Consider the following 11,607-nt stretch of genomic DNA (forward strand, 5'->3'; position numbering starts at 1 on the left):
GATAGATTCTAAAGGTTTTCAAGAAGATTTCTGTGGGAATTTCCTCCAAGGAGTCCTCAGAGAATTCTGGCACATGTGTGGTGACTTGTCGGTGGCAAAGAGAAAGAAGAAGGTAAAATATAAGCTTCCTCTGGATCAGAGAGTTCTCCTGTAGATTCCTGGAGATCCTAGTCATTGTTTCCTTCATCAACAAAGCCAGCCGTCTTCCTAAACCTGCTGTAAAAACACGTCTCTTCAGTTCTTCACTTCAGCCGTGCCCGTTTCTATGTGGAAATACACACAGTGCATTATGCAGTGAGTGGACACCAAGCCAGACACAGAAATGTGGACAGGACAGCTGGTGTTCGCTGGAAAGAACACGAGAAAGACAGGGTGCAGGAGACAGCATTCTTTTGAAAAAAAAAATGACAAACTGTAGTGCATCAGGAGGTGAGTATGTTAAAGGTAAATGAGGTGACGATGGCACAACACTGAATGGACTAAAGGCCACTGAATTGTTCACTCCCATTTGTTCAAATTTACGTCATGTGAGTTTCAGTTCAATAATTTATGTTTTTGAAAAAAGAGTGAATGAGCCTCTGAATAATTGGGGTCCATAATTTTCCAATTATTTTTCTCTAATTGTTTTATAAATATTTCTGCACATGTGCCTGCCATGTACATTTCTGCCTTCTACTGGCCCAAAGTTGCTCCTTGCCCCACTTCAGAGATTCCTACCCCTTCCCCCCAGCCTCCCCACACACACTCCCCTTACCTGAGCTTCTCAGCTAGTGCCCACTGCTCTGCCAGCTTCCCCTCCTCAAGATGCAGCTTCTCCCCCAGCACAGATTCAACGAGGTCTTGGTACTCTCCACACTCTGAGAAAAGACAGAGAGGCCTGCTCAGTGGAAAGCTGGCCATGCTGCTGTGGTCACCGCCTTCAAGGGAGGACGCAGGGTCCATCCCGGGACAGACATAACCCCAGCACCAGGCTCTACGCTGGGATTTCCACATCTTATTCCTCAGCCTCCCAACTACTACGCGGCATTTGGTTACTCCCCATTTTAGAGCTGAGGAAAGAGAAGCTCCAAGGCACAGAAAGTAACTAGACAGATTAACTGGTATTTGGCAAGGTCAGTATTCACATCCCCTGAGACTGACCCTGAGTCCTGGGCCACTTTACCAAGCCTTGCAGGCTCTTAAGGGAAACACTGAGCAGGCGCACAGAGTAGCGATTTCCTGTATGCTTGGGAAAGCCCCGGGGACTATACTGACTGTTGGTTCCCTTGAGCTCAGAATTTCAAGCACAAGTACCTCAAAGATAAAAACATTTACGTGGGTGCAATTCTGAAAAATATAATACATTAGACCATAAATTCCTGAAGGAAATATGCACAGATACTAATCAAGTTTGTGTTAAACTGAAAGTAGCAGAAGGAAGAACTAATAAGTACTGTTTACTCTGTGACAGCAACTGTTTTAGGAGCGTTACAGAAATCACTCACGTGATTCATTGCAACCAGTCAAAGAAGTAGGTACTATGATAGCACCGTATTAACCGAGGATGAATCTGAGGCTCAGAAAGATACACAGCTTGGATTGGAGCCCGGGAAGACCGGCCCTGAGTCCGTGCTCTTCACCACTGCACCATGTTACCTTGACACCCAGGCTTAAATGAGATCTTTCTTCTTCATCATCTTCAAAATTTGTTTCCTACGGCTATGCTATGATTATAAGGAAAGATGTAAATAAAACTTAGTTTGTCCTTTCCTGAAAGCTCTTCTCTTCACATTTTTAAATGGCAGGCTTCAGTTTTTCTCTGTATCAGTGATTTTTAATCACCACCTCCACAATGGCTTATTGAAAAGCAATTGTAGGATATGACACAAATTCAGGCTCAGAGTTGTCCAGACTCCTTCGAAACACTCCATTGTGCAGGTGCCCAGGTTCTCACGATGCCTTTCATCACCACAGCCCAGTCTTACTGAACAGGCAATCGAGCTTCCAATTTTGAGACTGACTGGGGGAGGGAAGGGCCTGCCTCACACACTGGCTTGAGTTTTTCCTGGGGCTAGGGGTCTCCTCCACCTACCCTCATTCTCACTTTGGGCACATGTCTCGCAGCCTAGATTCTCCAGGTCACCGGGACCTGCTGGCTATCCAGCATCCCTGAGGGTTCACCAGCTGAGAGAGACAGAGGGGGTGGTATGCAAATTCTGATTTCCACAGAAACAGCCTCAACCTCACCACAGGTGTCCAATGGTTTCCTTGGACTCAGGAAGAACAGCCAGTGCCCTGGAAGCAGGGCTTCCCTCTCACCAGGCTGTTCCCTGTCTTGATGGTGTCACTCACAGATACCACAGTTTCAGGGAGGAGCAGCCTCATCTTTAAGCTCCTTTAAAGCAGGTCCTATCACCTGTGTTCCCCAGTGTGCACTATCACCAGTTTCTGCAGTGTAAGTAGCACAGTGCTTTGCCACCGGGACCTCAGAGAAGTCTGAACTGATGGGTTCATTAGTTCCAGACATTTAGGCCAACAGTGATGCAGGATCTGATACAGGACAGAAAGGATGCTGAGAGAAACAGTCTAGCCCTTTCCCGAGAGAAGCAAGCAGTTGTGTGGCTGCACCAGCAATCCATATCTGGAACTTTATTCTAATTCCACCCTACACCACACTGCAAACCTGAAAATGTTACTAAACTCTTTGTGCCTCAGTGTCTCCATCCCCAGCAAACTGAGGGTAAAATACCCCCTTCTACTTTTCCTGGATTGTGGTCAGAATGAAGTTTATTTGGACAAAGGGAATAGAAGATAAAGTCTGGAGAGTGTTCAGTATTTTAGAGGGAAGACAGTGATCATTCATCCCTTTGGTGACCATGGCCCTGTAGGACTTACTATATTTCTGCAGCTCCTTGGCCAGAGAGTAGGTCGTAGCTTGGGATACAAGGAATTTCTCCATGAGGTCTTGGAAGTCCTGCTCGCTTTTTGCCAGCTGGGAATGCAATTCTTGGTTGATTTCATGGACCGTCATTTCTGCCCTCGGATCAGACACAGAGCTAAGACATACTGCCATGGTGACGTGTGGCAGAAGAGGTAGAGCCAGGGACTGCTAGAGAAATCCAAACACATAAGGTTAAAAACAAGTGAAATCAAACAAAAACCAATACAAAAAAACAAGTGACATCAAACAGGTTTCATCAGGCCTGATCCAGGAATTCCTACCCTACCGTTGGTAACAACTTGATCGACGCCCCACAACACTTGAGAGTCCGTAACTGTCCAAACAAGGGTCAAGATGCCAGAGCTCAGAGCCACAGGCACTGCCTGTAGCTCAGACTCAGACAGGAGTGATGGAGAGAGCACCCAGCGCGCCAGTTAACGGTCTGGAGTTGCCATAGCAGAATTGGAAGGTGTGGGGTGTCATGGAATCCTAGGAGCCCCTGCCTTCCAGTTGCCTAGGCCACGCTGACAAACAAGGCTGCCTGGTCTCTTCTGAAGGTCACCACCGATGGGGACCACCCCTCAGCACCCACTCTCAATAGCTGTCTACCCTTGTGCTGATCTACCAAAAATATCTAAGCACAATTCTCCCTGTTCCATCTTGTGTGCATCTAAAAACATCAAGACAGAACAGTTTCCTGACAAATTTTATTTTCTTAAGCACTGGCATGAAGTCACCCCATGTTCTCTTTAAATTAAAAGAGATCTTAAGGCTTTTCCACACGTGAAAGATGTCAAACTTTTAGATTCTCATGATGTTCTTCTCTGGGTCTTCTCCAGTGTTTTCTACATCCATTAAAAAGGACAAAAACCAGAGTACGATACTAAGTGAAGGAAGAGTTAATTTAAAAATTATTTTCTGTCCTGACTCTCTCAGCAGGCTACTTGCTGCATCCCTGTCTTATGTCGACTTCTTACCCCTCACTGGGGCACCATGTTGGCTTATCATTAAACTGAAGTCTGAGTGACAACCTTACCTCCTAAAATCCTTCTCTATGAGTGGGTTGCTTTTTTGTTGTTTTTTTAATGTCAGTAAACACCCTCTCTCATACTTCTCGTTCATGGATATCATTCTTGTCCCACAAGAGCTCTTTCCAAGCTATGAAAATGATTACAATAGTTTATGTGTCTATCCTGAATACGGGTAGTGGCCATTTCTTTTGGGAAGACTTGTAAACCTGATGCTATTTTTTATGTCTTCATTCATTTCACTCACATGTTGAACAGAACAGGGATCAAGAGCAGTTTCTATGGAACATTGCTTGACACATCTCTTTGAATTGTCATCATGCTATTGAGCTGTGGTTGTAGTCCTCTAACAGGACATGAAAGTTCAAGGTCACGGGTCAGGGATGGTTGATGATTCACAGTGTACGTGTGCAGTGGGGTTCAGTGACAGAGAAGCTGGGATTGAGGAGAGAGGGACAGGCAGGGAAGGGAAAGTGATGCCCTGAAGGTCCTCCTCACTTTCTGGTCATCTGTTGCCACCTGCGTCTTGTGAGCCGGAGACTTGGGAGACCCCCTCTGGCACTGGTCTCTTCAGTTTAGCTGCTGGACTTGCCTGAACTGAGGGTGAGAGGGGTGTGACCACGTACCACTGAGCATTTATGTCCAGGTCAAGGACAGAGGACTGCATCGACCGCTTTTGAAGCCCATCTTCTCCCCACCCCACGCCATCCTCCAACAACACTGTGTAACGATATTGGTGTGTGAGATCCATCCAAAGCTTTCAAGAAATCTATTTTTTGGTGTCTGTTGGGCCTGACATGCTTTTCTTTATGTCTCAAATGCCTGCGATCTACTGGGCCGTACTGTCCTGAACTTGTACGGACTTGCTAACTCTCTGTTTTTTCCTTAGCTGGGTAGAATGTTTATAAGATTTTCTTACTTAAACCCCACTGTTGAAGTTTGAATGAGTAATAATAGGATTTATTGTGTAAGGTGAGAACCTTGGAGAAGACTGGTCGCATCAATGAGCAAAAAAAGGAAATTTAACTTCCATTCAAAGCAAGCTAGAATTTGAAAGTAGGGCTCTAACTGTTTTCAAGGTGAACTGTCAGGTGCCTCAGTCATATGCCCCCAAGGGCTTGTGTCTCTGCTGTAAAATGAGTGAAGTCAAAATGGGGTCAGATGAGCCAGGTCCCCTTCCATTCTACAGTCCTCCAACAGTTTCTCCTCTGCTTTAGAGACTGGATTGAAAATATCCTTGTTGTTCGGCTCTGTCCTACTTTTGTGTTTTGGGTAAAAGTTATACAGCTCAATGTTTCCTACCCCCAAGTTGATCATTATAAGAATCGCTTGGATCCAAAGCAATACTTGAGACAAAAGAACAAAGCGGGAGGTATCATACTCCCTGATTTCAAAATACACTACAAAGCTATAATAATCAAAACATCCTGATACTGGCAGAGAAACAGACACACAGATCAATGGAAGAGAACTGAGAGCCCAGAAATACACGCTCACATCTAGGGACAGCTAATTTCTGACAAAGGATCCAAGGACTTACAACAGAGAAAAGAAAGTCTCTTCAATAAATGGTATTGAGAAAACTGGATTGCCACACGCAAAAGAATGAAAGTAGACCGTTACCTTCCATCACACAGAAAAATTAACTCAAAATGCGTTAAAGACTTGAAAGGAAGACCTGAAGCCATAGAAAACATAGGGAGTATGCTCTTTGACCTTGGTTTTAGCAGTATCTTTTTGAATATCATGTCTCCTCAGGCAAGGGAAGCAGAAGAAAAAAGTAAACAAATGGGACTACATCAAACAAGAATGCTTACCTTATGGTTGGGAACAACTTGATTTACACCCCACAACACTTGAGAGTCCGTAACTGTCCAAACAAGGGTCAAGATGCCAGAGCTCAGAGCCACAGGCACTGCCTGTAGCTCAGACTCAGACAGGAGTGATGGAGAGAGCACCCAGTGTGCCAGTTAACGGTCTGGAGTTGCCATAACAGAATTGGAAGGTGCGGGGTGTCATGGAATCCTAGGAACCCCTGCCTTCCAGTTGCCTAGGCCACGCTGACAAACAAGGCTGCCCGGTCTCTTCTGAAGGTCACCGCTGATGGGGACCACCCCTCAGCAGCCACTCTCAATAGCTGTCTACGCTTGTGCTGATCTACCCACCTGTGTCTTTCCAAAAAATATCTAAGCATAACTCTCCCAGTTCAATCTTGTGTGCATCTAAAAACATGAAGACAAAATAGTTTCCCAACAAATAAAATGTGTTGGGAAGTTAAGCACGGAAAGGGAAACCATCCACAAGACGAAAAGACAGTTACCAATTGGGAGAAGATATTTGCAAATCATATATCCGATAAGGGGTTAAAATCCAAAATATATAAAGAATTCATACAACTCCACAACAAAACAAACAAATGGAAACAACCGGATTAAAAAATGGGCAAGGATCTGAATAGACAGTTTTTCAAAGAAGATGTTCACATGGCCAAAAAGCACATGAAAAGATGTTCAACATCACTAATTATTAGGGAAATGCAAATCAAAACCGTAATGAGATATCACCTCATGCGTCTTCAAATGCCTATCACTAAAAAGCCAAGAAATACGTGTTGGAGAGGTTGTAGAGAAAAGTGAACCCTCATATATTGCTGGTGGGAATGTAATTGCTGCAGCCACCATAGAAAACAGCATGGAGATTCCTCAAAAAAATTAAAAATAGAACTACCCTATAATCCAGCTATTCTATTTCTGTGTATTTATCCAAAGAACACAAAATCACTAATTCCAAAAGATTTATGCACCCCTATGTTCATGGAAGCATTATTCACAATAGCCAAGACTTGGAAACAACCTAAGTGACCATTAATGGATGAATGGATAAAGAAGATGTGAGATATATATATGTACACACATATATATATACACACACACACACACACACACACACACCATGGTGTACTACTCAGCCATCAAAAAAGATGAAATCTTGCCATTTGCAACAACATGGATGGAACTTGAGATTTATTATGCTAAGTGAAATAAGTCAGATGGAGAAAGTCAAATGCCATATGATTTCACTCATATGTGGAAGATAATAAAAACAACAAACCGACACAGACCCAGAGAACAAATTGGTGTTTCCCAGAGGGGTATGGGGGAAGGGAGAGGGCAAAGGCGTAAAGGGGCGCATATGTTCGGTGACAGATGACAACTAGACTTTTGGTGGTGAACACGATGTAGTCTATACAGAAGTCGAAACATAATGATGTACACCTAAAACTTACATAATGTTATAAACCAATATTACCTCAATAAATATTAACTTACAAAAAATGAAAACAGAAAATAAACGGCAAGCAGAAATGGAACACCAGTTATGAGAAATATGAGAGGAACAGGGAAATGGTCTGCTAAGGCATACCCTTGCAGCATCTAAATTTCTACCATTAAGAATTCATCCCACTGGGCTGGCCCTGTGGCCTAGTGGTTAAGTTCAGCATTCTCCACTTCGGCAGCCTCGGTTCTGTTCCTGGGTGCAGACCTGCACCACTTGGCAGTGGCCATGCTGTGGTGGCGACCCAGATACAAAACAGAGGAAGATTGGCACGGATGTTAGCTCAGGGTGAATCTGCCTCAAGCAAAAAAAAAAAAAACAAATTAAGAAAAAAAAGAGGAAAATTGGCAGTAGATGTTAGCTCAGGGCAAATCCTCCTCCCAAAAAAAAAAAAAAAAAAGGGAATTCATCCCATTGGATCAAAACAGCCCATAAGTATGTCTTTTTAAAATGTAAAAACTGCCTGGAACATTAACTCTATCAGCATCATAGGCTCACAACAAGGGGCAATAATATCTCTGAAAAACCAAGGAGAATGGATTTGACTGAAGACTTATAACAACACTACAAAATAGAATGTTCATGGTTCTGCTCCCACCAATTTCTTAAGAAATTGTTCAAATTCAAATTGAATTTGTTCAATTTGTTCAATTAGTTCAAATTCCTTTGAAATAGCTGTGGGAATTCCCAAAGGGGGGTTGCATCTGCATTCCAGGAACTCCTCCTCCTGGTCACCAAGGTGCACCTACCACTTTGGTCAATCTGCTAGCTGCAGACAACCAAAGGGGCAACTATGCCATGAAGTCACCAAGGACTCTATGACGAAGACGTCTGCCATCTCAAGTGCCAGCTCTGTTGTCAGTGCCTTCAATGCTGTGGCTGCTGATGCCTGATGTGGAAGGAATTCATGTCGTTCCTAGAAAAAGCCAACTTTCCTCTCAGCCAAAACTCTAGCCAACCAATGCTTCTTATGTTTTGAGCCTTTTATATCAACATTTTACAGTTTTGCTCACTATTTTATTAGAACTCCTGTGTCTCAGAGTTCTGGATTGAAACATTTGACTTTCATAGATCACTCCATGGTCAAATGTACAAAACTCTTCAACAACCCTGCAAGTAATTCTATTGGGTTTGGAGAATTAAACCTATTTAAATTCTTAAAAAAAAAAATCACCTGGGAGAGTTAGTACAAATACAAGGTCAGAGTCTTCATTTGTGGTGATTCTGATTCAGCGGGCTGAGCGGGGGGCTGGAATCTATGTGTTAAAGTTACTCAGATGTGCAGTCAGATTGAGGACCTACTGATATCATCAACATTCCTCACAGTTTGGGGAACGATTATTTCATATATGTTATTACTTCTAATCGTCACTATCGACTTGTGAGGAAAGCATTCCCTTTCCCTGGTTTGCTGATGAAGAAACCAAGGCACAGACAGGGTTTGTAACTGGCCCCAGGTCCCCGTGTTGTAAGCGCTGGAGCCGGCTGTCAGGTAGAGTCCCCTCCACCCCAAAGCCCCCTCCCACATTTTCCAATTCACTCTGCGTCAGGTCTTTCCAAGTAGGTGCTTCCTGCCTATACCTCATTTCTACCAAAAACTTCCCAAAGTTAACATATATTTTGGTGTGTATCAGTACTTTATTCTTTCTATCCTTGAACAAGATTTCATTTTATGACTAGACTACATTTTGTGCATTTATCAGTTGATGGACATTTGGGTAGTTTCTACTTTTACTGCTATGAATATTCACATACAAGTTTGTTAGTGACCATGTGTCTTCAATTCTCTTGAGATATACCTAGGAGTGGAATTGCTATATCTACGTCAACACTATATGTAACTTGGAGGAACTGACCTACAGTTTGCCAAAGCATTTGCTCCTTTTTACATTCCCACTAGCAATGCATGAGGATTCCAATTTCTCCACATCCTCCTCCACACTTGTTATCGCCCATCTTTTTATTACAGCCATACTAGTGGGTGTGAAGTGGCATCTCATTGTGGGTTTGATTTCTATTTTCTTAATGACTAATCATGTTAATAAATCTTTTCATGTGCTTATTGGACATTTGTATGTCTTCTATGGAGAAATGTCCATACAAATCCTTTTTCCATTGATTAACTGGATTATTTGTCTTTTTATGGTTGAGTTGTAAGAGTTATTTCTATTTTCTGGATACTAGATATGTCAGATATCTGTGTTGCAACTGTTTTCTTTGATTCTCAGGGTTGTCTTTTCATTTTTTGTGTTAGCATCCTTTGAAGCACAGAAGATTTGGATGAGGTCCAATTTATCTATTTATTCATCGGTTGTTTTTGCTTTACCTGTCATATCTAAGAAATCAGTATGTAATCAAAGATTACAAAGATTTACACCTATGTCTTCTTCACCACATTGCTTTGAACAAGAACTTTTCTCGGTTAGGGTACAGGCATATTTTTGAATTTTGATTCCTGTAAATTGATAGAGATGTCTCCTGACTGATACTCACAGGTCTGCCACCCACTTCATTGGAGCATCCACGTGCTGTTAGAGAGATCTGGGAAATGGTATGTATGACTATCCCGGCTTTGACTCAGGTGAGAGTCCTGGTCAGCTGGTTCAGCTTCTCCTTGACCTCTCCTGGTGTCAAAAATTGTTCAATATCTTTGGAGTTGAACAACTGATTGAGTGTCTTCCTGAGGAACACCTGGGAGTCCGGGTTGTTCTAAAGCTAGTGGACTTCCTCATTTCATTCCAGACAGGGAAGACTGCGGGGGCTGGGTCTGGTCAAGATTTCCATCTCTGGTCTTACATGGAAACTAGCCCTGCTTCAGGGTTTGGGGATGGCTGTTCAAGAGGCTCTTGTTCCTCTCTCATTCCTTTTACTATATACACGACTTCTTTCTAGAAGCAGTGGGAAAATATTTATTTTAGAATATCTTATCTGTTCTCTGCCAATTTTTTTATGTCTCCAAATTTAAAGTGGGTAAAGGAGGACTCCAAGTGAAATATTTTCTTAGTGTCCATTATTGTTCAAGTGATTATATTTAACCCTAAGAACTATATTATTAGTCAGGTTTTATCCTTTTCTTTATGAGAAAAAAAGCTCAGAAAGATGAAAACATACTCCAAGGCCACAATCTAGTGAGGAGAGGAGTGGGCATTAGAAACAAGTTCCGTTTGGCCTTCCAATTTTCATCCATGGTGAGTGCCTTGGTGTTACGTCTAAGACTTCTCTGCCTTTGCCTTGTTTGTGAGAATATTTCCATTTTACTTTCAAAAGCTTTATAATTTTAACTTTCACGTTTCCAATTAACTCAATGTGTGGTGGAAGGTGGTTGTGAATATTAATTTAGTTCTAAATAAATAGTCATTCATTCTCACATCTTTTAGCAAAAAAGTCTTTCATTACCCCCACTGAAGTGTATTGGTGACTTTATTTTAAAAAGCCAAATAATTGCATAACTGTGGGGGTCAATTTCTTACTCTCTACTCTTTCACATGATATATTTGTGCTGTGTCTACTTCCACCAATACTATAGTGTCTTAATTACCGTAGCTTTCCAGTGAGTTTTGAAATCCAGTAGAGTGTGTTCTCCAACTTCATTCTTCTTCAAGGTCGTCTTGGCTATTCCAGGTACTTTGATTTCCATAAACATTTGAGAATTAGCTTGCAAATTTCCCCCCAAAATGCCTGATACAACGTTAATCAGAACAATGTTGATTTGTCATTCTAACAACATTGAATCTTCTAATCTATGAATTTGATATATATTTTTCTATTTATGTAGTCGTCTTTAATTTCTCTCAGTGATAGTTTTGAGGAGTCTTCATTATATGTGTTCTTAAGCATTTAATGATTGTGAATGTTAATCTCTATTGTGTTTTATTGGATTTCATTTTCTAAACACTCAGTCTAGGATGGAGAAATGCAATAAATTATTATATGAATGCCATTGAGGTATAATTTTGGCACAACAGACTGCGCCACTTTAAAGTATACAATTAAATGCACTTTGACAGATGTAGACACTAATGAAACTACTGCTACAGTCAAGACACAGGGCATTTCCATGATCTCACAGCATTCTTTGGGCTCTTTGCAGTCCATCACTCCCTCAACCCTCAGCCCCAGGCAACCACTGTCATTACAAATGTGTTTGCATCTTTAACAACTTTGTATGCATGGAACTATACACGTGTTCTTTCGTGTCTGCATTCCTTCATGGAGCATAATGATTTTTAAATCCACCCGTTTGTATAGTGATGAATGGAAACTAGACTTTCGGTGGTGAACATGATGTGGTGTATACAGAAGTTGAATTCTAATGATGTATAC

The 11,607-nt window shown here is 42.0% G+C and overlaps 1 protein-coding gene across 1 annotated transcript in view; it reads right to left on the bottom strand.

The window, feature by feature from the left end:
* Positions 1-3,010, bottom strand: part of LOC131401639 (neuroblastoma breakpoint family member 9-like) — an 82,697-nt gene extending 79,687 nt beyond the window's left edge. Inside the window, exons 1-2 of the mRNA XM_058536896.1 lie at positions 2,875-3,010; positions 755-857 (exon numbers count right to left, since the gene is read on the bottom strand). Coding sequence (XP_058392879.1) covers positions 755-857; positions 2,875-3,010 — 239 coding nt within the window. The remainder of the gene's footprint in view (positions 1-754; positions 858-2,874) is intronic.
* Positions 3,011-11,607: the final 8,597 nt, after the last annotated feature.

The sequence above is a fragment of the Diceros bicornis genome, chromosome 4 (assembly GCF_020826845.1).
Source record: "Diceros bicornis minor isolate mBicDic1 chromosome 4, mDicBic1.mat.cur, whole genome shotgun sequence".
In the NCBI taxonomy this organism is placed as follows: Eukaryota; Metazoa; Chordata; class Mammalia; order Perissodactyla; family Rhinocerotidae; genus Diceros; species Diceros bicornis.